At 38.9% G+C, this 25,686-nt stretch overlaps 1 protein-coding gene across 1 annotated transcript; it reads right to left on the bottom strand.

Annotated features, from left to right (window-relative positions):
* Positions 1-24,453, bottom strand: LOC109460128 (myosin-2). The gene is given in 41 exon segments (XM_074319655.1): positions 1-285; positions 1,984-2,079; positions 2,200-2,304; positions 2,388-2,558; positions 2,649-2,774; positions 3,314-3,517; positions 3,605-3,913; positions 4,080-4,204; positions 4,306-4,471; positions 4,549-4,732; positions 5,461-5,657; positions 5,798-5,916; positions 6,607-6,733; positions 7,386-7,775; positions 7,862-7,952; positions 8,036-8,181; positions 8,264-8,440; positions 8,554-8,796; positions 10,767-11,022; positions 11,121-11,257; positions 11,346-11,469; positions 12,550-12,667; positions 12,757-12,844; positions 13,666-13,745; positions 14,393-14,702; positions 14,830-15,000; positions 16,138-16,287; positions 16,376-16,494; positions 16,848-16,986; positions 17,530-17,633; positions 18,286-18,384; positions 18,508-18,571; positions 18,974-19,066; positions 19,158-19,266; positions 19,350-19,377; positions 20,515-20,574; positions 20,577-20,667; positions 22,083-22,226; positions 22,320-22,543; positions 24,230-24,272; positions 24,398-24,453. Coding segments are annotated over 39 exon segments (5,817 nt in total). The 5' UTR covers positions 22,524-22,543; positions 24,230-24,272; positions 24,398-24,453; the 3' UTR covers positions 1-132.
* Positions 24,454-25,686: the final 1,233 nt, after the last annotated feature.

The following is a 25,686-nucleotide window of genomic DNA, read 5'->3' as shown; positions in this document are numbered from 1 at the left end:
TTGTTTGCAAAGTACCCTATGCTCTTTATTTCCTTTGCAATAGGGTGGAATAGACAGTAATTACAGATAGACATGACCAAAGACTTCACATTTTGTGCCTCTCTTCAGTCATTCCACAGCATCGGGGCATGATCACTCTTCACTTATGATTTTTGTGTGAACCTCCCTGCTCTTCACCCGCAGCTTGTTGACCTGGGACTCAGCGATGTCAGCCCGCTCCTCAGCCTCTTCCAGCTCGTGCTGGAGCTTGCGGAATTTAGATAGATTTGTATTGGATTGTTCCTCCTGAGAATAAAAATGAAATTGTAAGGAATCCATACTGTGCATCTTTCTAGACTCTCTAGGCCTAAGGGAAGAAAGGACTTGGCATCTACCGACAAGTTAAACTACTCGACAGGAATCATGATTGTCTTACCGTCTTGCTTATCACTGAACTTAATTTTATGATTTATTTGGGGCTTGGTGTCTCATAAATAATTATATCTGTATTTTTGCAACCAAAACATATTAAAAGATATATACCACAAGTAGAACAAGAAAAAACATAAGAGCAGAGAAGAAGGCAAGAATATTAAAATGATGCTTGTTAAGGTTTGCTATAAGATGATTATTCTCTCGAGTTAGATATTCTTTAATTCATATTAAGGATGAATTTCTTAATAATCTCTTTAAATTGAAAAAAATGTTGAATTTTATCATACATCATTTCATCACATTTCAAAACAATTACTTTTTTCTCCTGCTTTGTATGTAATGATTCTATTAACAGATTCCCTAATATTCAGGAGTCCTTCCAATGTAGGAATTAATCCTATTTAACTCTTACTGATGCACAATCCCCCAAATAAAGTAAAGGTTTCAGTGACTTAGTAATTTATCTTTACTATAATTACACTCATGAGTAAAACTGTCTTTAGTTTTTTCCCCCCATTCTCTCTTGGATGGGTTTTGGTATGAGGGTCATGTGAGATTCTTAAAATGAGTTGGAAAGCTTTTCATCTTTTCCCATGCTCTGGAATGGCTTACATAGCATGGGGATTATCTGTTCCTTGAAGTTCTGAAAGATCTATCTGAACCTGCGTCCATTTTCAGAAGTAATTCTGAAATAACTTTTTCAGCTAACTTAGTAATTAATATTCTCCTAGAAAAATCCCCAGTTTCTTTAAGATTTCAACTTTGTTGACAGATTTATATTTTACTTTTAAAAAATATAAACCTGCTTGTAGGGTTTACCCATATTCTAATTCCTAATGAGCATTTGTATTTTCTTTTTCCTTGATTGAGCTAGATGTAAGGGTATTTATTTTATTACTATTGTTTTATTAATTCACCAGAAATTATCAGATATTATTGAAATCAGCAAATTAGAAAATAGTATACTCTAATTCATCAATTTCTACCTTTGTCTTCAACAGTACTTACTTCCATTATTTCATTATTATTTATAATTTCTTTATTGAAATGTCAGTTTATTCATTTATTTTTGATTCATAATGAAAGCATATGAAGCAATTAATTGTCCTCCAATGACAGCATTGACTGTACTTTATAAAAGAAGCATCTTACTTGAAACTTTATTTTAATTGATAAATATTCAGCAATTATCTGTTTGTTTCTAATTTAATCCAAAAATATTTAGGAAAGTTTTTTTGTTTTTTTTAATGATTAAGTATTTGGGGATTTTTGTTTATAGTTCTCATCACTTTACAATTTTATCACACTCTTGCTAGAGAATGTGGCCTGTATCATTTCTGCTTTGAAATTTTTTGAGGTTTCTTTGTGAATTGAAAATTTACTTTAAAATCAAGCTATTAATATTACAAATAATAAGCAATAAGTATAAAATGCACAAAAGTTTGTAAGAAGTACACAGTCTTCTATAAAGCAAATGGCTTATTTACTACAGGAGTAGTAAATCTAATTATTTACTAGCTTTTTTTAACAGAAGTCTTCTCTCTTCCCTTCTATCTTAAGGATACTTACAGCCTCCTCAGCTTGTCTCTTGTAAGACTTCACTTTTGCCTGAAGTTTATCTACCAAATCCTGAAGTCTGAGAATATTTTTCCGATCTTCTTCTGTCTGAAAGATTATAGAAACCATAGGGTTTTACTTCTAAAGCACATGACCGTTGTGTCATTGCACATGAGTATTTCACATATATATGGAGGAGTGCTTAGCTGATAAAAAATTTTGCAGTACCTGGTAAGTGAGTTCCTTCACTCGCCTCTCATGTTTGCGCAGACCTTTGACAGCTTCAACGTTACGCTTTTGTTCATTCTCAACCTCTCCTTCAAGCTCACGTACCTGCGAATAAATAGGCTCTTAAGAATTTTGATCCAATAAGGCATTGGGAGCAAATGGAAATAGATAGATATTGAGACACCCACCCTGGCCTCCAGTTTCTGGATCTGCTTCTTCCCGCCCTTCAGGGCCAGCTGCTCAGCCTCATCCAGACGGTGCTGCAGGTCCTTCACCGTCTGCTCCAGGTTCTTCTTCATCCGCTCCAGGTGGGCGCTGGTGTCCTGCTCCTTCTTCAGCTCCTCAGCCATCATGGCCGCCTAATTAGCAAATCAATCAAGATAATAAGGAAACGTGGTCATGGTGGGTCGCATACCCGTAGCAGGAAAACAAGTGCTCAGCGTGCTCACGTCAGTGATGGCCTTCTTGGCTTTCTCTTCTGCATTGCGAGCTTCCTGGACAATGTCCTCCATCTCTCCCTGGATTTGGGAGATGTCTGTCTCCAGCTTCTTCTTGGTGTTGATCAGGCTGGTGTTCTGATTAAAAATAAGTTATAAGTATTTTTTATCATGTTACCTGAGAACTTAGTGGCAGCCATTTTAGGAAAAAAAATTCAGTTGAAAACTTGCAAGTCAAATGCTCTTCAATATTATTTTGTTATGTAGTATAATTAAATAAAATGGAAATGTTATAGAATATTCAGCATCTTCAAGAATATGGTTCATAATTAGACCAAATAACTCTATAATTTTATAACTGCCATTTACCAATCAGACCATTCACAGGGATAAAATTATAACAGATGTTTAAACATTCCATTTCTCCACAATAAAAATTTCAATATTGATAACTAGCATCAATAAAGATATTAACACAAAATAATATGGGTAACCTTAGAATAGCATAGGCAATGAATAAATTAATTTATGCAAAATAAAAGAGCAAAACATTTCTCAGTAATATACTGAAAAAATGACAGAAGTATAAAACCTGTCTGTCAAATAAAAATTTAAGCTTATATTTTCTGGGACATATAGGCATTTATTAAAGGTGAGTTCTTTGTGCTGAATCCCACCTGGGTGTGCAGGAGCTGGACGCGCTCACTGGCATCCAGGAGCTCCTGCTCTGCAATCTTCCTGCTCCTCTCCGTCTGCTCCAGAGTGGCCCTCAGCTCCTCGATCTCAGCCTGAAGCAGGTTGGCTCTGCGCTCCACCATGGCCAGTTGTTCCTTCAGGTCCTCCTGGCCCCGGAGGGCGTCATCCAGATGGATCTGGGTATCCTGTGGAATGAACGATCATTGAGATGTCTTGTTCTCAGGGCTGCAGTCACCCCAACTGCCCTGGGACCATCTCTGCAACCCATTGACCTTGAGAATGCCTTGGGTGTTTCTGTAGTTTCTCAGGGCCTCAGCAGCCATGCGGTTGGCGTGGTTCAGCTGGATTTCCATTTCGTTCAGGTCTCCCTCCATCTTCTTCTTGATCCTGATGGCATCATTCCTGCTCCTGATCTCAGCATCCAGCATGCTCTGCATCGACTCCACGACTCTGATGTGGTTTCTCTTTAGCTGGTCAATTTCCTCATCCTTTTCAGCAATTTTCCTGTCAATTTCAGACTTGACCTGGTTCAGCTCCAGCTGGATGCGCAGGATCTTTCCCTCTTCGTGTTCAAGAGATGCCTTAATGACAGCAAGAGGTGACATTAGCAGGGAATGGGAACATCTGGAAGTTTTTCTGCACACCTTTCCTTCCACAAATGTTGTGCTATTTATCTTTTTATTCAGTCCATGTGGATGGGCCTAATTCTTTTCTGAATTTATTTATAATGCACAATTTGACCTGTACCTCTGCTTCCTCTAAAGCAGCCTGAAGTTCACACTTTTCTTGTTCCACTTGTTTCTTTATTTTCTCCAGTTCATGGATACGTTTGCCTCCTTCAGCTATCTGCTCCGTGAGGTCAGAAATCTCCTCTGTTGTTTGGGTAAAAGACAGGTAGAGATTTGGTCAGACAGAGGACAGAAGAGAAAAATTCCTTCAAACATGAATACTATTGAAAGTGAAAGGGACGCACGCTGCAAGTTTTTGTTCTCCCGTTTTAAAGTTTCTAGCTGATCCAAGGATTCCTCGTAGGCATTCTTCATCTTGAACAGCTCAGTGCCAAGAGAGCGGGACTCCTTCTGGGAGGCCTCGAGCTCAGCATGGGTTTCCTCATACTTCTGTTTCCATTCTGACAGGATCTGAAAAACCAAGAGTGGTTACCTGCTGTAAAGGATGGAAGAAAATAATGGAGAGCAGAGGCTGCTGCAGAAATTACCTTATCGAAGTTCCTCTGCTTTTTGTCTAGGGCCGCACAGGCAGCGTTTGTTCTCTCCACATCAAGCATGAGGTCCTCGACCTCATTCTGTAACCGCTGCTTGGTCTTCTCCAGGGAGGCACACTTGGCATTCACGGCTTCTACGTGTTCCTCTGCATCCTGCAACCGCTGGGCCAGCTTCTTCCTTGAAGATTATATATATTTGTAGAGAGACATGAGCCAAAACAAGAATTATGAACTATCATCACACTGAAAAGTATTGGAAACTTCATATAAAAATATTTATATTAAAAATATCTATACATTCACTCAACAAATATTGATGAACTCTTTATGAACCAAACACTGGGTACACAGCAGTGAAGAGGACAGGAAAGGTCCCTGCCTCGTGAACCTTCCACACAAGTGAGGGTGATAAACAATAAGCAAGTGAGAAAATGCATAATAACATATTGCTGATATAAGTGCAATGAGGAAAAATAAAATCGAGTAAGAGGTGGGCAACTATTCTAGATATTCGGGAACAGGTACTCCCAGGAGGTCACATTTGAGTTATCTAAAAGAAATCAGAGAATGAACTAGAGGGAGATGTGGGGGAAAGCATTTCAGACAGAGGGAGCAGCAAGTACAATGCCGGGAGTAGCACTGAGCTTGGTGTGCTTGACCAACAGCAATAAGGCCTAATTATCTGTATAATTGTTTGTTAGTCTTTGTTTCCTTAACTAGATTTTAGGTGAGAAGGTTAGAGATCGTGTTTGCTTTATTTACGTCTTCTTAGGGCTTGACAGTGCCTGGCAAATAGGAGCTAATTAATGAATGTTTGTGGGCTAATTCACGGAATCTTCAAAGGTTGTATCTTTCTGATTCAATGTGCAAAGTTTTCTGCAGATTTTGTCATATCTGTACACATACTTGGCCTCCTCCAGCTCCTCTGTGCGCTGGATGGCGTCTGTCTCGTATTTGGTCCTCCACTGGGCAACCTCGCTGTTGGCCTTGGACAGCGCCCTCTGCATCTCGCCTTTGGCTTCCTGCTCCTCCTCATACTGTTCCCGCAGCAGGTCACAGTCGTGGCGGGCGGACTGCAGGGCGTGGGCCAGGGCATTCTTGGCCTGCGGAAATAGGTACACTTTCATTTTACTGGATATTTAATGTTTAATTATTAAGTTTCAAAACCCTTTAAAAGCTGATGCAATGGACTCCAGTTAGGCTCAAGTCATGGGGGTAAAATGAGTCTTATAATAATAGTTACTTTTGTCTCCTCTTCAAGTTGCCTCTTTAATTCCTCAATCTGTTGAGTAAATGCTTGTTTTCCCCTTGATAACTGAGACACCAGAGCTTCTTTCTCATCTAGCTGACGTGAAAATTCACCTGACAGGCAAAAGAAATGGCACCATGTTTTTTTAAGCGAAGAAAAAACTTGCAAGCCCATATTAGAAATAAACTTTAACTTTTAACATCCCCTTCAATTGAGTGCTCAGATGATAGAATTATCTATTGAAATCTTCATGCTTAATGTCAAATTTCTGATTTTTGTGGTGAAACTTACATATTAATCTGAATGAATAAATACAGCTTAGATTCTTATTGTTCTCTCTGTAACTAATCCTTCAGGGTATATGATACTGTGAAAACCGGGTGATAACTGTCAAAGAAGGGAGCTAAAATGTGTAATTCTACCTAGTCCCGGTTTCATAAGATTTCTGAGAGACTGGGTTACCCATCGCCCTACTCAGAAATTTGGTTCACTGGGACATAGATAAAAAGAAGCTTGGTCTCAAACAGAAGCCCTGGACCTATGTTGGAGTGATTCCTAACCCCACGCACGCCCTCAGTGTAGCCAGACACTCAAGACCTTTCTGGAGTAGAGTTTGATCCAGTCCTACTGAAGTCTGTATCTCCAGCATCGTCCCCAAAGTGACCTCGCAAGTAGGTCGAGCGTCTGAGCTGTTCAGTGAATCATCCGTGTTCTCAGTTGTTTTATTAGACTTTCTCTTCACTAAATCAGTTGTTTTAATCTCATCATCTTTACTCTTAGGCCCTATAGAAGAGGAGAGTTACCAGATTCTGTCTGCAAGCGGCCCCTCTGGGTAGTCAGGTCGTTGATCAGCCGCTGTTGCTCTTCTTCCTTGGATTTCAGTTCACTCAATTGGTCCTCTAGAGTGCGGCACATTTTCTCTAGGTTTCCCTGTGTGAGAAAAAGTAAAAGGAGTAAATGAAGATATTTTAATATAATTTTGCTCTAGCTACAATATCTTTTGAAACAGAAAAATATTTATTTTGACATATAAAATGAATTCTTTTATATGTAATACGATATACCAGAAATTTTTTCTTTATATTTTATGATTGCTGTCCTAAGTTGAAAATATACATTGGGATTTTTAAAAAGCTAATCATGAAGCTCTGTTTAATATTAATATAAAAAAATATAAAGATTGTGTTCTAAATTTGAAATTTTGTAAGACTTGTATGGTATATTTTCTAGAAGCATATTCATAAATACTTCCTTGCCTTTATATAGAGTGACACTTTGCTTATTGGACAATTGAGAATGTTGGAGACCTGTGTTCTTCAATTGAAGACCAAGAAAACACAAATAACCTATGTTCAAAAGCTTTTATTTATTAATGGTATGATGAGGCCGATGTACTTAACTTTTTTGATTTCCGTTTCTTCATATGTTAAGTGGAAATAATGCAAATACTAATATCTTTCTTACTAACCTCCTGGATTACTGCATAGAACAAATGACATTATGTGTGTAAAGTGCTCTGTGTAAACTGTGATGTGTACATACAGGGCTATTGCTAAGAACAATTTCCCAGACTCTATAGTACCTTGGCTTTAGAGACTACTTCTACATTGCTAGCGAGGTCATCGATCTCCATCTTCATCTCGCTCTTCTCCTTCTCCAGCTTCTGCTTGACCCTCTGCAGGTTGTCTATCTGCTCCCCGAGCTCAGCGACGCTGTCCGCGTGCTTCTTCCTCAGGGTGGCCGCGGTGGCTTCGTGCTGCAGGGTGGCCTCCTCCAGGTCCCTGCGCATTTTCTGGAACTCAGCCTCCCTCTTCTTGTTCATCTCAATCTGGGCTGAAGTTGCCCCACCAGCTTCTTCCAGCCGCTCGCTGATCTCCTCCAGTTCCCGGGAGAGGTCAGAGCGCTGCTTCTCTGCTTTGGCCCGAGAGGCCCGCTCGGCCTCGATTTCCTCCTCCAGCTCCTCAATGCGGGCCTAGGAGTGGTGAAAAGCACTGCTGAGCTTCTCTGTGCTAGTAATTTTGTCAGGTTGAATTAGACAGATGGAAATCATGTACTTACCTGTAACTCCTTGATCTTCTTCTGCAGCTGCATCCCGAGGGCCTGTTCATCTTCAATCTTGCTTTGCAGATTGCTCATTTCAAACTCTTTCCTTTTTGAAAAGTAGCAAAGAATAACAATTGAGTCCATATCCTCCACTGGAAGCAAGTTAATAAGTAATTCTTTCATACTTACTTTTTGAGCTTTTCATCAAATTGTTGTTTTTCATTTTCAATGTCCATTATGGACTCTTGGGCCAACTTGAGGTCACCTTCAAGTTTCCTCTTAGCCCTTTCTAGGTCCATGCGAAGTTTCTTTTCTTGCTCTAATGACCCTTCAAGCTAAACATAAATAACGTTGGGTCAAAAGGATTGCTTAGCGTCCTTTCAAAAAAAATTTTTTTTTTAATAATCGTAGACTTACATCATCCACTTGCTGCTCCAGCTTGGTTTTAGCTTTGGTCAGGGTGTTGACTTTGTCCTCTTCTGCCTGCAGGTCATCCAGGGTCTGCTGGTGGGCCTCTTGGAGGGCCTTCTTCTCCTTGGTCAGCTTAGCTATGGTCTCATCCAGGCCTGCCATCTCTTCTGTGAGGTTTTTCACCTTAGGTAGTAAAAATATTTTGCATTACATGTTATATTTTGGTGGAGTCAATTTTATGCTTGCACTCAATAATAATAATAAAAACATAAACTTTCTTTGTATGTGTTTCATACCTTGTTCTCTGTGGCATGTTTCTCCTTTTCAACCTTGGCCAGTGTCAGCTCAAGGTCATCAATGTCTTTCTTCAGTTCTGAACATTCATCCTCCAGTTTCCTCTTCTTGGCCGTCAGCTCAGCATTGATCTCTTCCTCATCCTCAGCTCTCTCAGTCACCTCTTTGATCTTGGCTTCGAGCTGGATTTTGGTTTTGATCAGTTGCTCACACCTTTCTTCTGCATCAGCTAAGGCATCAGCTTCCTTAAGTTGGAAACAAAATCAAAATTGGGAAGAAAGAATGAAATATTTCCAGTGATAACAGTGTAAATCTCTGCCATTTGTTCTTTGGATTTAAACTCTAATGAATCATCTGCTGTGTGCAATGCAAGATACTCCACATTGTGGGGAAATAAATATTTCAAATATTGTCGTAGTCCTTTAGAAATGTATGCAGTTGTCCCTAGGTATCCCTGGGGGATTGGTTTCAGGGTGCCCACCCTCCATGGGTATCAAAATCCACAGATGCTCAAGTACCTTACATAAAATGCCATAGTATTTGCATATAACCTACACACATCCTCCCATAGACTTTAAATTATCTCTAGATTACTTATAATACATAATACAATGGAAATGCTATGTAAATAGTTGTTGTACTGTATTGTTTAGGAAATAATGACAAGAAAAATGTCTGTACATGTTTAGTACAGATGCAGCCCTCATAGGTCTATCTATATAGTACATCAACAATAACATAACATTTTTTTCTAATTTTTCAATCCACAGTTGGTTGAATTCACAGATGAGGAACACATGGATATGGATGGCCAACTGTATTCTTCAGTAAATTAGAAAGCTTACCACCTCCCAGAGCTCCCATAATTCAGAAAGTACTTAGTGACATAAGAGATCAGAGAACTTGTATCAGATATGGTTTTGTGAATGAAATGGCATTTGAGTTGGGCCTTGACAGATGGGTAGGTTTCGGTTCTGTAGAAATCAATTTATTGGGGGGAAGGAACAGGAAGAGAGAGGGCATTCCAACAAGAGAAATTCAGGATGCAGCGGCTACTGAACTATTGCTCTTTATAGTACTAGAAGACTATTTGGTTATGATGCTCTAAATTCAAGTTGAGCCATAAAGTAATAAAGAAATTCCTGGCAACCTGCTATGTTTCCAATTGAGAAGGTTTGGGGTTGACAGGAAATGAGAGAGAAATTGTTATATACATTTATCAGTGAGCCCCCATAGCAGTCTTTGAACATGTAAAAGAATAAAATGTGCTACATATCGCCATGTAGTGAATATAGAGGTGTAGGACATATTCTAAGTAGTTCTCTAGGGACAAAAAAAATAAAAAATAAAATAAAAATTGGATAGATTTGAAGCAGGTGAGGGCAGAAAAAGAAAAGCTCTTTTTCCTTCTGCAATCTAGAATCAGGAGTTGTTATGCCACCCAAACTTGACAGAAAAGAACAATCTCAATCAACTGGAAAAATATGATTTTGTGATGAGTAAATAATACCAGATCAATTCAATTCAGTTCAAATGAAAGACAGTCTTTTATAGATTACATTTCAGACTTGATGGAAGCAGCTCTGAAATGACTGGCTCAGGAGGGAGCAGGTTGGATGGCAGGAGAGAGTTGGCAGCATGCAGAGCGACTTAAGTGTTGCTGCAGCCATCTGGGTATGAGGACGGGGCACTGACAGTGGAGATGGATTGGAAAGAGCAAATCTGACTTTTGGAGATCAGTGACAAACAATAGTTCACTAAAACTTGACGTAGAATATTGCCATTTGTCAGCTGTACATATTGTGTTTTAAGATCCCTGGACATCTAAATGGTCAAGGAAGTTTCAGAGAAAAAAAATCACTCTCTCCATGCCATCCTTCCCTTTGTATTTTATTTGGGGTAAGTTCATGTTAAAAATCACTTTCAAGGACGGTCTTCAAAGGGAAAGGAAGTCATAAACGCTGTAGTTTGATGAAACTGTGTAGAATGGAAGAGAGCCATTTGTTCTACCTCATTGCTCAGGTGCTGGTGTGGGGTGTTTATTGGGCAGTGAAGGAATATAAGGACGACATCAGTACCATCACAATGCTTTCACTTTCTCCTTGCAGTGAAAGTCTCCCAGACTGACCACCCAACTTCATATTGCTAGTGGCCAGCCTTCTAGCACTTGCATCCTGGGTAGCTGAGCAGTACCCAGGATGATACCGCTACTTACAGACTGAACTTGGAGCTGTAAGTCATTTTTCTCTTTCAACAGAGTCACCATCTTTTCTTCAAGTTCCTTTCTTTTTGCCTCTGACTTGGCAAGTTCTTCTTTGGTTTTCTGAAACTCTTCCTTCATGGTGGCCATCTCCTTCTCTGTCTCTGCGCTCTTCAGTAGGGGCTTGATCTTGAAGAAGAGTTTCATCCAGGGCCAGTGCTTCACATTCATGAAAGCACGGATATTATACTGGATGCAGAAGATGGACTCTCTGTGATAGGAACAGAAATGTTCAAAGTCAGGTGATAACAGCACTCAGAACTAAAAAGCCTAGACAGATGGGGTTTAGTAAGGTGTCCCTATGAATACCTTCTTTCCACCATCTTCTGGTACTCCACTCTTGCCAGGAACCCTCTGCACCTGGCCTGAGTTCGGGTAATCAGCTGGGCCAGCTTGTCATCTCGCATTTCCTCTAGGAGCCCCAGAAGACCAGCTTTGAAAAAGACCTGAGCATGGGTAGAGTTGCAGATCAGAAACTTTACATGAACTTCAAAGGGATAGAAATAGCATCAGGTAGGTTTTAGAGACTATTACCTTGGTGTGACCAAATTTATACTGGGTGTGGTCAATGTCAATGGACGCAAGGAGCTTCTCAGAAGCCTTCTTGCTATCGATGTATTGTCCTTCAGGGATAGCACTGGCGTTTAATACCTTGTATCTGTTAAAACAAACACAGTATTTTTAAAAACTTGGTTTACTGGTGACACTAATAGCTCTATTAATAGAACATTAAATGAGCTCTATTATTATATTTTGTTCCCAGGAAGGACATTGTATATATGGATAGTCAATTTAGTATCGACCATCTATTTTTACTCCATTTTACCTTTCTGCACAGTTGTAAGTTTCCTTCCTGCCTCATCGGACTTTGTTTTCTCAGGAAAGGATTCTATAATCTTGTTCACATTAAGGTGTAGATGACCAATAAAATGTAGCATGTTATCTTAGCTAGGTGTATTTGCTTTTTAAGATCCTGAGTCCAAGAATGTAAAGTTTTCTTGAGGTATCTGGTAGAAAGTACACTTCAGGCATGAGGAACTGTCCTAACCACCTAACGTCAAATGTAGGGGTGCTTTAGGTCTTGAGCACTGGAGTTCTCTGTCAACTCCACCAGACCCAGACTTAGGAAAAACCATTTTCCTACAGCTGTTACCCAGCCTCTTTGCCTGTTATTTGATTCTCAAGATGGGTTTATCCTGGGAGGAGAAAGAGGAGCTGACATGTTTCCAGGAAACTAGTGTGTGAGAGAAAAAGGTGAAGATACCGAAGAAGGGATATAAAATCACTTCTTGGTAGCTATACTTGCATGGGAAAGTTCCTAATTCAGCCATTTAATTACCATGTGACTTTGGGTAAGTAACTTAATTTCTTTGAGCCTCAGTTTATTCATCTATAAAATGAGGTATTGGTAGGACTTGCCTCTACTGAGTTTTTATGAGGATTAATTGAGATGATCCAAATATATTAAGCATTCAAAAAATGGTAGTACTCATAATTATTGAAGTGAATGTATACATCTATGAGCTAACCCAGGAGCTTAGTAATCCAAAGAAAAGCCTGCAGCGTGTTTAATGTGTGGTATATCTATATTTTAAAGGTGTTTGGAGGCTTATAATTTTTCACCTTTGTGTGGAAAATTAAAACAACAAATAGAGGCATATTTTCGCTCAACTGTTTTGCTTGCGTTAAATGTATGTGTGTTAAACTTTAAGATACACCATAATTAGGAGAGTCTGACCTCTGTTTGAAGTCTGCGTAGAGGATTCTGCTGGGGAAGCCCTTCCTGCAAATACGGATGCCTTCCAGCACACCGTTGCACCTCAGCTGGTGCAGCACAAGTTCGTGCTCCATGGCCCCTAAGAAATACATATTTATTTCATTGCAGAGTTTGTGAAAAAGGAAGTATGGCAGTCATGCTTTGTTCTCTCATTCTAGAACTTCTTACCAGGAGTTTTTGTTTCATTGGGGATGATACACCGCACAAAATGTGGGTGGGTGCTCCTGAGGTTGGTCATCAGCTTGTTCAAATTCTCCTGTGAAGTCAAGAAAAATCCTGTTATCTCAGACTTTAGACATGGTTATGAGCATTTTGGTGAGGTCTATGAAATCAGTGTCTACGGTTGAGTTGAATGACCAGTATGGAGCATTTTCACTTAAGGGAATAAACACCTTGATATGTTTCTCATGAGATACAGTTTCTGCCTCAGTACTTATTTCTCCACTTTCTCCACATATAAAGCAGCCAGATACATGATTCTTTTTAGTGTATACAAGCACCGTTCTACCCCCAGTCACCCACGTACATCAGGGCCATTGCCTTCCCATACTAAATGGTCACACTTTCTTCTACTAAATTCCATAGTTTTCCAATAAGGAAATGCAAGCCTGCACCACATTTGAACTTTTTCTCATAAATATAGTTCTCCCTTTCCAACTCTATCAATGCTTAGGGCATAAAGATTGTCTATAAGAGGAAAAATTCTATCAGTTATAATTGAGAATTGACTGGATTAAGAACAAGTATACCATATTATGTTCCTTACAAGCTCGCTGTTAGATTTTCATTAGTCTTACTGACGATTTTTTCTCTCTGAGTACATGTCATTGCTTCTTTTTCTGACTCAATGAAATTATGAATGGCAGAGTATTGTTTTATAAAATTTTCTATAAAATATTTTTTTGTTGTTATTTGGCTTAGCATGAAAGATGAGCTAATAATTCTGGAATAATTCTCTCCAAAGCTAGATTAACAGAAGTCAGTCCTTTCCTAAATGACTTTTGAAAAGAAGACTCTGTGCTTTAAAAACAAATTCTCAAAATAACTGGCAAGCGTCAAGAGCAGTTTCTTCCTTACTCTGAAAAGGGCAGACACGGTCTGGAAAGAAGAGCCCTTCTTCTTGCTACCTTTCTTGGCACCACCACCTCCGCTTGCCTCTGGAAAAAAAACAAGAAAAGATACCATTCAAATATAGTTTTAAATCAACAGGGCTACTTTTTGCCTATTTGTTGATTTCTGTGCTGAAGTGGAGCTTTTATTTTTTTATTTTATTTATTTATTTTTTTGACACTACTGGTCTTTCTATTTGAGACAGAATGAATCTCATATGCCAACTAAGCTTGCATCCACTTTTCTGTGATTTTTTTTTTCTACACTAGGAAATGAAGGGAAGGGCATTCTCCTCACCAAATAGAAACAAACTCAATATTAGGACATTTGGGGACACTATAATTTCAAAAATCATTTACAGAAGCTAGAGTGGTAGACGTTTGTCATTCCGTTGCCATGAATATCCCCAGATACTCAATATCCAGCAGATATGGAGAAAAAAGCAGGAGAGAATCAAAGAAGCCCAAGCTTTTCTTTAATTGAGATCCTGACAGTTCTCCTTTGACCCTTTGCTCTAGGGCCTCTGCCAGTTCCGGGTGTGTAATTACACTGCAGCCTACTTCCTCAAAACTCAGTAGAGGCACAATGGGTTTGGCCCAGCAATCCTTCTGCCGGGGCTATGAGATCCCCAGCCTCAATCTAGCATCACATTTTGTAACATGCAGAGGAAGTGTTGGATTTTTTTGAGTACTACCTGCTTCAGCAGTTTGAGCCCCAGAGAAGAGGAACGCTAGAGTTTTCAGTGAAGACTTCTGGTACAGCCCAACCACGGTCTCGTTCAGGGGGTCCTTGTTCTTGTCAAGCCAGCCAGTGATGTTGTAATCCACGGTGCCCGCGTAGTGGATCAGAGAGAAGTGGGCCTCAGCCTTGCCTTTGACCACCTTCGGCTTCTGGAAATTGGCAGACTTTCCAAGATGCTGTTCATACAGCTTGTTCTTGAAGGAGGTGTCCGTGGCCTTGGGGAACATGCACTCCTCTTCCAGGATGGAGAAGATGCCCATAGGCTAAAAGCAGACCACACACAAAGTTATAATTCTATTTGAACATTTTTCTCTGTGTATAGAATTCAAATAAGATGCAATGCATAATTTAGTTGTCCACAAAACATGGTTTCTGAAGTGCAAAACAGACCTTCTCGATGAGCTCAATGCAGGCAGCCAGGTCCATCCCGAAGTCGATGAACGTCCACTCGATGCCTTCCTTCTTGTACTCCTCCTGCTCCAGCACGAACATGTGGTGGTTGAAAAACTGTTGCAGTTTCTCGTTGGTGAAGTTGATGCACAGCTGCTCCAGGCTGTTGAACTAAATAAATAGATATGTTTACTTTTCTCTTTAGCAAATTGAGCGTTCTTAAATATAGGACTTTTTAATTTAAAAACATACATCAAATAGCCTTTAGATTATAGCTATATCAAAATTATCTGTGAAATCTAATGTTTGCTACCATTTATGCAAAGTCCTAAATCGTTAATACACTTTTGCTGCACTTGTTTAAGTGAACGCAGGTATTTTTCTGAGTTCCTACTTAATCATTTCATGTTTCTTGCCATTAATTTCTGCATTTTCTGTTGACTCATTCAAGAGCTAATCTGTGACCCATTAGAAGCTGGAGGAGTCTCTGTTGTATGGAAGTCATCATGGTCAGCCTTGCAAGTGAGCGATAACTGCCACCCTTGTTCTTCTTTAATTTGAAATGAAAAAACAATCAAGATACCAAATATTATGTATAATATGTTAACACACTTGTATTTCTTTCACACACTTGTATTTTTTAAAAAATGCCAAAGGGTTAACATCAGCTAGACGTAAAGAGTGGAATTAATGTGGAATCCTTTTCCTTGATTTTCTATATTTTATGCAACGCCCATTGTGCTTTTAGAATTAGAAAGAAAAAGATAAACTTGTTCAAAACTATAAGCAGGAAAAATGTATTTCATAATCAGATATGAGTTTTTATCCCATGATATCATATTGAGTATTAAGAGTTAATTGCATTGAGGTTATTAACGCTGATTCTAAATTACTAACCTTTTATCAGCTATTGTTATCTTCCTAAGTATTTCTGGATGAGTTTTCCACCATATATTCAGAGTATATTATACATTGCACAGGTTTACTTTGATATTTTTCTGTTAACTTCATTTTGCATTGTGGGATTTTTAGAGTCCCACCCCTACCCCACTCTACCAAGCTAATTCCTAACTCCCTTTGGGTCACGTAAAACATTAAAGAGTCGACATCAAGTGCATTATTTCTCATAGAAGTGGAATTGCCACTATAATAGATGATTAGGAGCTGCCCAATCACACTCTTTTAAGACTTAGCATAGCTTTTTGACAGTGTTAAGAAAAGGTCATCATATTTACATATTTTTTTCTCATTGATGTTTCCATTGCCTTAGTAATATACAATCCCCTTACCAACTAGCTCCCAACTCACATCAAAGATCTCAAAGCCAGCGATGTCCAAGACCCCGATGAAGTACTGCCGGGGCTGCTTGGTGTCCAGCTGCTGGTTGATACGGGTGACCATCCACAGGAACATCTTCTCATAGACGGCCTTGGCCAGAGCGCCCACTGCATTGTACACCTTAAAAGACAAAGATACAGCTCTTGAGGTTATCAGAGGACTGTAAAATGCCTGCATCCCCAGTGGTGAATTTGAATTATGCTCCTACCTGCTCTACAGTCTGGCCTTTGGTGACGTACTCATTGCCGACCTTGACCCTGGGGTAGCAGAGGGCTTTAAGCAGGTCAGCAGAGTTCAGACCCTGGAGATAGGCTGCCTTGTCAGCAACTAAAAGGAAGAAAGGGTAGAACAATCTCATTATGGCCCTAAGCAACTCACTGCTTCAATTTTTTTTTTTTTTTTAAAGCTACAGGCGTTTTGTGCAATGTTTTTAGAATATCTTTGTGAGTATTTTTGCCCATTTCTTTCATTAAGTTCAAGACCTGGATTATGGGTAGTGTGCCTTAAAGAACTTCAGAAATTATAGGAAATACATGTCTGTTTCACATAGTGTATTATCTATGCATACTTTAAAACTCAATTATTAAAAATGAGTGTCTTCCTAGGAAAACACAACGGCAACAAGTTAACAATGTGATTTTCAAACAAACATAAACTCAGGTGGATGATTCAGTTGGTACCTTCAGTGCCGTCTGGCTCTGCTTGCTCCTCACGCTGCTTTTGCTTGAATTTCAAGTTCCCATAATGCATCACACCTCCCGTGAGTTTGTAAATGGAGACTTTTTCATCATTAGTGAAGCCCAAAATATCAATAGCACTCTGCCAATATAACCAATAGGATAACTGTTAGGTTATGACCCACACATTTACTATCCATAGCTCACATTCCATTGCCTGACTTGTCAGTCGAAGTGAGGAAACTACCAGTACTGATGGGGGCGGGAGTAGCGGGGGAGGGGAACAAGGACTTTCCTAGATTGGGTGTGTAGGGAGTTGGTCAACCAAAGGCCAGCACAGAGCGTTAGAATTACAGTAGTATACCCTCTGAAGATTCAAAAGGAAACTTAAGATACAGAACAAGGATAGTAAACTTAAGGAACTTGTTATTTTGAGAGGTGGTGTGGACCTAATGCAAGCAGATTATAAAAAATGGTGTAAGTAAATTCAGAAATGATAGCTCTTTAAAATACTATTAAGGGAAAGGAGGGGCACATCCCAATCTTTTCAGGTGATTCCAGGTGACACATTGATGCTCTTCTTTGAATCCTCTTTTGCTTTTTCTACTGGAAACTGAATGTTCATCTGGAGGAGCCATTACCCTGAACCAACATAATCATTCTGATTTTCTTGTATTCTACTTACATCTGTGGCCATCAGCTCTTCCTGATCATCAATGCTGGCCACACTGATCTCCCCTTGACTGACAAATGGGTAATCATATGGGTTGGTGGTGATCAAAAGCATTTCTGAGGACATGGAACAGAGCAAAAGTAAGCAGAATTATCCTCTTAATTAAAGCAAGAGATTTCTAGACAAACCCTAAGGCCCTGTGTGATGCCAAAGAAGATGATCACATATTGGGAAAAGTTATATTTGTAACAATAATTAGTACAGTGTTTACTATTTAAAATCTCAAATTGAAAAACACCTAAATATCTTAAAAGGGTATGGTTAAGTAAATTATGCTTATCTCTAGAGTGTAATATTACGCAACCATTAGAAACAGTAAGGTGAAGCTATATTTGCTGACTTGATAAAAGCCATGATATATTATTGCTCAATGAAAAAAGTAGACTATGGAAGAGCATGTAATTATGATCCAGTTAGTATATATATACATCTGTATGTAAATATATATGTACAGAAAATGACAAGGATGCTATCCATTCAAGCGTTCATGGTGGTTATTTCATAGTGATGGAATTTGGAGGCGTTATTTTCAGTTTTCATTTGAATTTTTATAGCGAACACACATAAATTTTTACCAAAGTTACAAAGGTATTTTCAAAATCAAGATGATGTATAAAATTGACAAAATTCAGTCATGGCATACTAGGTTGGATCATAATTGATAGGTGCTAGTGTACTCATTCTGAAAGGAATTATGACATTTCTTACCAATTAGTTCTGGCTTCTTGTTTGATGTGATCTGATAAAAAATATGATAGCTCCTTTCAGCCTTAAGCTGGAAAGTAACTCTAGACTTCTCTAATAGATCTGGAAGGAAACAAGTAGCAGACAGGAAAAATGCAGAAATTCAAGTGAGATGCAAATTTCATTTGGTCAATTTTATAGGTCATAAGAAGCAGAAATGATTGCAAAAGATATCCAAGTACGTACATGTTTCAATATCAGCAGAAGCCAGTTTTCCTGTAGTGCCAAAGTGGATTCTAATGAATTTACCCTTGAAAGGAAAACTAATATTACTACTTTGTTTTTAAATCATACCAAATTTTTGAGAAACTCAAAACACTTGAAAGGCTAATACTTTAATATTAAATAAGCTCAGAGAATATTTGTATCAGGGAGGAAAAGGTGGAACTCCTATTTTGTAAGTAAAAGAATTTTATCTTTGATTTTAAAATTGTAAATAATTATAGACAATGATAGATGAGAAAGAACTCAGCTATAGTGTTACATATCTTTTTAGACTGGACTTGAATCCATGTTACTGTGTGCTCAGAGGAAATAGAAAGAACCATGATGCAATATAATGTGAATGAAAAAGATTCAGAAAATGTATTCACAAACATTCCATAAATTTTTACCAGTGAGCAGTGTCTATAATAGTAGCCAAGAGACTTACAAAGCGAGAGGAGTTGTCATTCCTCACGGTCTTGGCGTTGCCAAAGGCCTCCAGGAGGGGGTTGGCGCTGATGATCTGATCTTCCAGAGTCCCCTGCAAAGGCAAGAGCCGTCCTCACATCTGGGGCTCCAGACTTCCTGAGAGCCCTGGCAGTCTTGATGCTGACTCTGGCTGTCAGACTCACCTGCATTTTGCCAGGTTCCTCCTTCTTCTTCTCTCCAGTGACTGCAATTGTTGCAAAGTACTGGATGACACGCTTGGTGTTCACAGTCTTCCCTGCCCCAGATTCTCCACTGTCAAATAGAAAGTAAGTCAGATGAGGTCCCAAAGCTGGCAGCTATTGCAGCCATGAAAAGAAAGTATGAAATCTACTTACGTGATCAGGATTGACTGATTCTCTCGGTCTACAAAAGAGAAGTTATAGACTTTTACTACCGTTTCCTTACATAATTGTAAATGGTAAGTAAAGTAAAATGGAATGACCTTAGTGTTTTTCAAGCTTAGTATTTTTCAGCAATCCCTAGGGTTTGGTGGGCTGTAGATCTATTACCTTTTCCAGCAGCTTTTTCTCCTGCTCTCTGTGGCTCTCCCACCCCCATACATGCAACCATTTAAACAGAACACTGCAAGGAAACACCAGACTTTTTATGTGGTTTGACTAAGTAAATATCGAAGGTGGACTTGGGTCTTCCATTGGATTTAGATGACAAGTTACTGACATAGTTGTTGTAGGTATTAGCGGTAATAAAAATAGGGACTGGAGATATATTTAGCATGTGAGAAGGAGTAAATACAGTAAAGGTGGTAACTTTGGAAGTTATCATGGCTTTAGTCATATTTTTAGGGGAAGGTAAACGTTTGTTTGGATGTTGTACTTTACTTGAAGAGGAATTCTCTAAGCCCTTTCCCCAAGGTGCATAGTACCTTAGCTTGGTCTAGCTGCGATCATATTCTAGGAAGAGGATTCATGGTATAATTGTTTTAGTACCAAATACACCTTAAAATCTGGAGTGTGTTCAGGTTGGTTCTGGGAAAAGGCAGTAGCATTTATGCCATCCTTAATATAAAGAGACTACTCATTGGTCATTATTCCTGATATTGAGGATAGGCTGCAGAGGCAAATTTCACTCCTGTTTTTTTGGCTCTTGGTAATGGAAATACAGTTTGTATGTATGATTGTGTATGAGAGAGACTGTGTGGTGTGTGTGTGTGTGTATGTCTCTGTGTGTGTGTGTGATGCACACACATATGGATGTTGAGTGTTTTTGCTCAAGCTTATTTAGTTTCTGAGCCATTCAAAAATAAATTATCTATCTATGGCCAACCTCTGTTGACCTTCAAAAGTTTAAGAGATCATTAGCAATTATGTAACAGTAGAGATTGCAAATCATCTTTTACACTCTCTCCTTCCTGGACCATCTGCCTCAACATACACCAGCCTCAACTGAAGGGGGCCATCTCAAAGAGTGCTGAAATGGTTAGAGTGTCTTTCTCCTACGGTTCTGCTCTAAAAAGATGCACATATAAAGCATTCAACTCACCAGTCAGCATGAACTGATAGGCGTTGTCGGAGATGGAGAAGATGTGGGGCGGCGCCTCCTCTTCTTGCCCCGGTAGGCGGCCACCACCTCAGGGTTGTACACCGGCAGCCACTTGTAGGGGTTGACAGTGACACAGAACAGGCCTGAGTAGGTCTATACAAGGGAATAAGAAAGAATAACTATTTAAAGGCCTTTCCTATTATTTGTATAATTCACTTATTAAATGAATTTTAACTAAAAAGAACACTTTAAATAAGTACTCTACATTTCTTCAAGGCATCAGCATGAAAACTAGTTGGAAGTTTCAACAGCAAGATAGCAAAATCCTTGAGGGAAGGGACCACAATTTAAACTCATTAATCCCCTTGAGATTTGTCACAGTGATTTTCACATAGCAAGAGCTCCAAAAGTTTTTTTTTTTTTTTTTTATGTGTAGTGTGACACATTTTTATTGCATTTTAGGAAATAAGCATGTATTTTTTTATAACATTAAGATAGTTCAAATTCATAAAAACATAAATTTGGACACAACCCAGGAGCCCAACAATATAGGAATGGTTAGGTGAACTATCGTACATCTTCCTAAGACAATATGATACAGGCATTTAAAAAGGTAAACATGAACGTATGCAGCAATACTGGGGAAATATTTGCAAACTACGGTTAGGTTATAAAGAAACAGAACACAAAATGATGCAAATACATTTTGATTACAGCAGGGGAATTTTCAAATCTTTAACAACTGAACTAGGACAGGAACCAACAAATAAGAATGGATGCTATCTCTGAACACTAGGTGTGCTTGTATAGGTGTTGTGCAGCTGAGTATCAGCACTAGCTCAACTACACAAAAATGTCAATGTAACATAATAAATTTAGTTAGAAAACATATACTGAGTGTGTACTATGTGCCAGGCCTCTGCAAGGCATTAGGAATGAAATACACAAGAGGTGATATTCCTTGAGGAACTCTAAGTCTATGTACAAGACACACATGTAAATGAATGATGGTTGAAAAACACGGTCCGTGTTATTGCGGAGACAGAAACAATAGGACAGAACATGCAACATGCTGGGGCAGTTCGAAAGGTTTCATCAAGGCATTCCAGTGAAGAGACCAGAACACATAGATAAAAACGCTGCTATTTTGGTGGAGCAAACAATGAGTGGAATTTGCCTTTTAAAAACATTATTTTTAAGTGCTACAACATGAGCTTATTTTTTCCCTTTATATGATTCTGCTGCGGGAATAAGGGGACGGGTTTAAAAGATAGGGATGCAGCTGAGACATAAATAGTAGCTGCTCCAAGGTTTGTTCAAGGGATCTGTGGCAAACCCAGGATGTGGGCAATGGCCTTGACCAGCTTTGGATGAGAAGACAAAGGGCAAAGTGCCAGCTGTTGGGTTGTGTCTTACAACAGCAATAGTGAACCTTTCAACTAGTTACACCACTTGTGAAGGCAAAGGGGGTCACTACTTGTGACCCATTTATCCAGCAGTGGAAGCAATGAGCTGGCAGAATCCATGGTGATGATGATGAAGACCACTTTAGGGCGGGGGGCACTCACGTAGATCATCCAGGCTGCGTAACGCTCTTTGAGGTTGTACAGCACCGCGGGCTCGTGGAGATGGGTCATCATGGCCATGTCCTCGATCTTGTCATATTTGGGAGGGTTCATGGGGTAGATCTGATCTTCTTTCACTGTCAGAGTCTGGCCGTAAAAAGGAAAGAAAACTGTTTATGTCAATTAAGTGACCAAACAAAAAAAAATCAATAAAATGTGAGCTTCTGGGACTCTACTCACCGCCCCCCCTTCAGTCATCACAGTCACTTTCCCTGGCTCTCTGCTCTGGATAGTCCCTTTGACAAAAGATTCTTTGGGCTCTACCACAAAAACAGAGTTCTTGGCATCAAAGGGCCTGTTCTGGGCCTCAATGCGCTCCTTTTCAGACTTCCGGAGGTAAGGAGCAGCCTCCCCAAAAACCGCCATCTCCTGGTCTCCACTCATGGCTGCTGAGCCAAGAGGACCTAAAAGAGATGAAACATTTCACATTAGAGATTCTGGACTACCACGTATATCCATAAATTTCTATGTTGATGACATTTCAAGGGCCCTGTTGGAAATTCCACCAGGCAGGTCCACTGTACACTATGCTATAAGTATTGAAACAAACATAATCAACAGGACTCAAATGCATCAAGGGTCACTGTGTATTCAACACTGTACTTGGGGCTTTGCATCCATTATCTTCTTTTGTCCTTCAAGACTGGCATTCTAATTAGGGAGTTGGGTTGTAGTCTCAGCCTACAGCTAAGGAGCCTGTGACCTTGGGGAAGACACTAGATCTTTTGAGCCTCAGTGTCTCCATCTTTAGAACGGGGACCACAATATCTGTCTTTCTTAATCCATAACCCATGAGATATAGTGAAGATGCTTTGAAAAAAGGTTTAAATGATGACTGAAAAGCAATTTGAAATAATTCAGGCTATCATTTAGATATAAAGTGTCACTTATTGTAACGTAAAAACATTCCATTTCTTGCCATATGATGTAAGAGAACTTTATTTCCTTCTTTAGATATTCAGCTAGAAGTGCTCACATTCAGTGGTTTTAGAGAGATTATATTTTTGTTTTCCTCTTTTTAATTGGTTGCTTAGTAGACTTTTTCTAACATAATGTCTTTGCATATTAAATCCAGTTAATCAGTTTAACCCTGTTAAATTAATGAGGATAAAAGCCACAGCAAACATCATCTTCATTCTTCTATATTGAAGGGCTCCCTTTGCTTTCCAAATTGTCTACTAACGAAGGCAGGCTTGGACTATTCCATTCTACGTTATTTGCAGGTTGCCAGTGGTATCAGTAGAATAAAAGGTTTGGCGAAGATTGCTCCTGCAGTCAATTACATGATCAAATTACTTGAAACTCATTTTAATCAGCTACCCAACAGTCTCTCTCTTTAGGAATGCAGTCTGTAGTACCATGTTTCCCTGAAAGTAAGACCTAGCTGGACAAACAGCTCTAATGCGTCTTTTGGAGCAAAAATTAATATGAGACCTGGTCTTATTTTACTATAATATAGACCCTGTCTTAATATAATATAATATAATATAATATAATATAATATAATATAATATAATACCGGATCTCATATTCATTTTTGCTCCAAAAGATGCATTCAAGAGCTCAGTGTCCCGCTAGGTCTTATTTTCGGGGAAACACGGTAGCAGGGCAGGTTAATACCTTTATTATATACATAACAAAAATTTCAGTGTTTTGTTTCATACAACACTCAGCACTGGGTAAGGTAACTTTCAAAAAGAGTTTAAAGAAGTTTAAAGGAAACATTTTCCTAGATACTTCCTTACTTATTTGTTAGATATGTTTAGCAGGATACATTTTTGTCAAATTTGTAATTTTTAGCAAGGGAATCTTAGTGCATATTTTTTTCCTACAAAAATAAAGTAATAGTCTATTACCAACTATTCTCTTGCTAAAATGTCACCCCACCAATGCTTGAGTCCTCAGTAAGGCTATGTGCATTGTTCTAAAAGGTGAATTCTCCCTCTCTCTCCCTCTCCAGAGCCTCTCCTGAAGTACAGTTGTTAAGATATTTACTGAGTCAAGCACTTTTCCAAAGGTTGCTAAGTGATACAAGTCCATCCCAGAGGCACCTTTGTTCTCCTCCAGGGACTGGTTAGTTCAAATCTTACCTCGTTAGCAAATGAGAAGATGCAGCCTGGAAGTGAGACAGTTCTGTCCAAGGAAAGAGAAAAGCACTTGGTTAACCCAAACCCAAACCCAACAAAATCCCATTTGTAGCATTATTTGCTATTGTAAGCAAAAGGCAACAAAAGGCATGGGTGTAAGACATGCAGTACCAGAACTAGCAGCTGCAGCCGACACTTGGCGGTGTGGCCAGTGTCCCTCTTAAAAGTCCTGTCTTGTTCCCACTTACCTTGGAGCTTTTTAAAGCAGAACGAGTCAGCCTCATTCCAAAGGCTCTTTTATATGGATAGCTATGGAAACAATGCAGCTGCCTCTTGTTTCTTAAGTCAAAAGGAATTGTTTGGCAAAAAAAGTCTTGGCAATCTTGCATCCCCGCATAATTCTCATTCATATTAAGAATGGTTGGATATAATTAGAAATATTTTTCTTATTCAGTATGTGAATAAATCTCCTATGGATAATTTGAGAAGATGATCTGAAGGAAGTTTCAGGCTGATGGATAGATAGTGGCTGGACAGCCAGAATACCTGGCTTCTCTCAAATCCTTTTGGCTTTTCTGGGCGTGCCATTTGGGCTTACTTGTGTCACTTTTCATATTTAACATGTTAAATGATAGAAATAAAATACTAATATATACTTTATTAGTGAGGGTTAATTTTCACCTGTTGATCCTTCCTTTCCAGCCCTGCAAATTTAAGCCTTATGCCTTCAACAATGTAAAAAGAAACAAGGTCCTCTCTTTGTCCCGATATTCTTCTGGTTTGGGGAATATCCTTATTTTCTCACTGTTTTGCTTTTGCCAAGCTTGTCCTCTATACAACACAGTTTCCTGTCTACCTACTCATTTGACTTGCCTGCAATAAGAAAAGCTTAATAGTTTCTGGTAGTAAAAGGTGCTTTTAGGGAGTATTTCCCAACATATTTTATGTCAGCACACCAAGAAAAACGTGATGCGTTAGAATAACACACTAAAGTAACGTGGAAGTGATAGGGTTATATCTATAAAGTGCTCTGTGAGAACATTTCTTTATGTGATATAAATATAATAAAGATAATATACCCAGCATTAATACTGAATGTGTCTAAAACTTCCAAATAACATCTTTTTTAAACTTTTAAAAATAAATTTCAGCTAGATTGCACAAACAAAACTCATTTATATCTTGTTTTCTACTTGAAATAATGACAACATTTCCTGGTCAAAATTCTTTAAATGATGGCATACAGTGTTTGCATTCTTGATAATTATCATCATGGGAAAACTTTGCACAAGAAGGTGACAAAAATGTAAAGCCCTATTTTTCTTTTTTTACAACTGTTGAAATTATATTTTAAAAATTCACCAGCCCATTTTTCTCCTGCTTTGACAAATATAATGTTGAAACTTCTAGGATAATGAGAATAAATTTTAAATACACTTGAACTCTTTTTCATATCAACT

The sequence above is a fragment of the Rhinolophus sinicus genome, linkage group LG15 (assembly GCF_036562045.2).
Source record: "Rhinolophus sinicus isolate RSC01 linkage group LG15, ASM3656204v1, whole genome shotgun sequence".
Taxonomy (NCBI): Eukaryota; Metazoa; Chordata; class Mammalia; order Chiroptera; family Rhinolophidae; genus Rhinolophus; species Rhinolophus sinicus.
The sequence above is the reverse complement of the archived record's forward strand: the minus strand, read 5'-3'. Positions and strand labels throughout refer to the sequence as shown.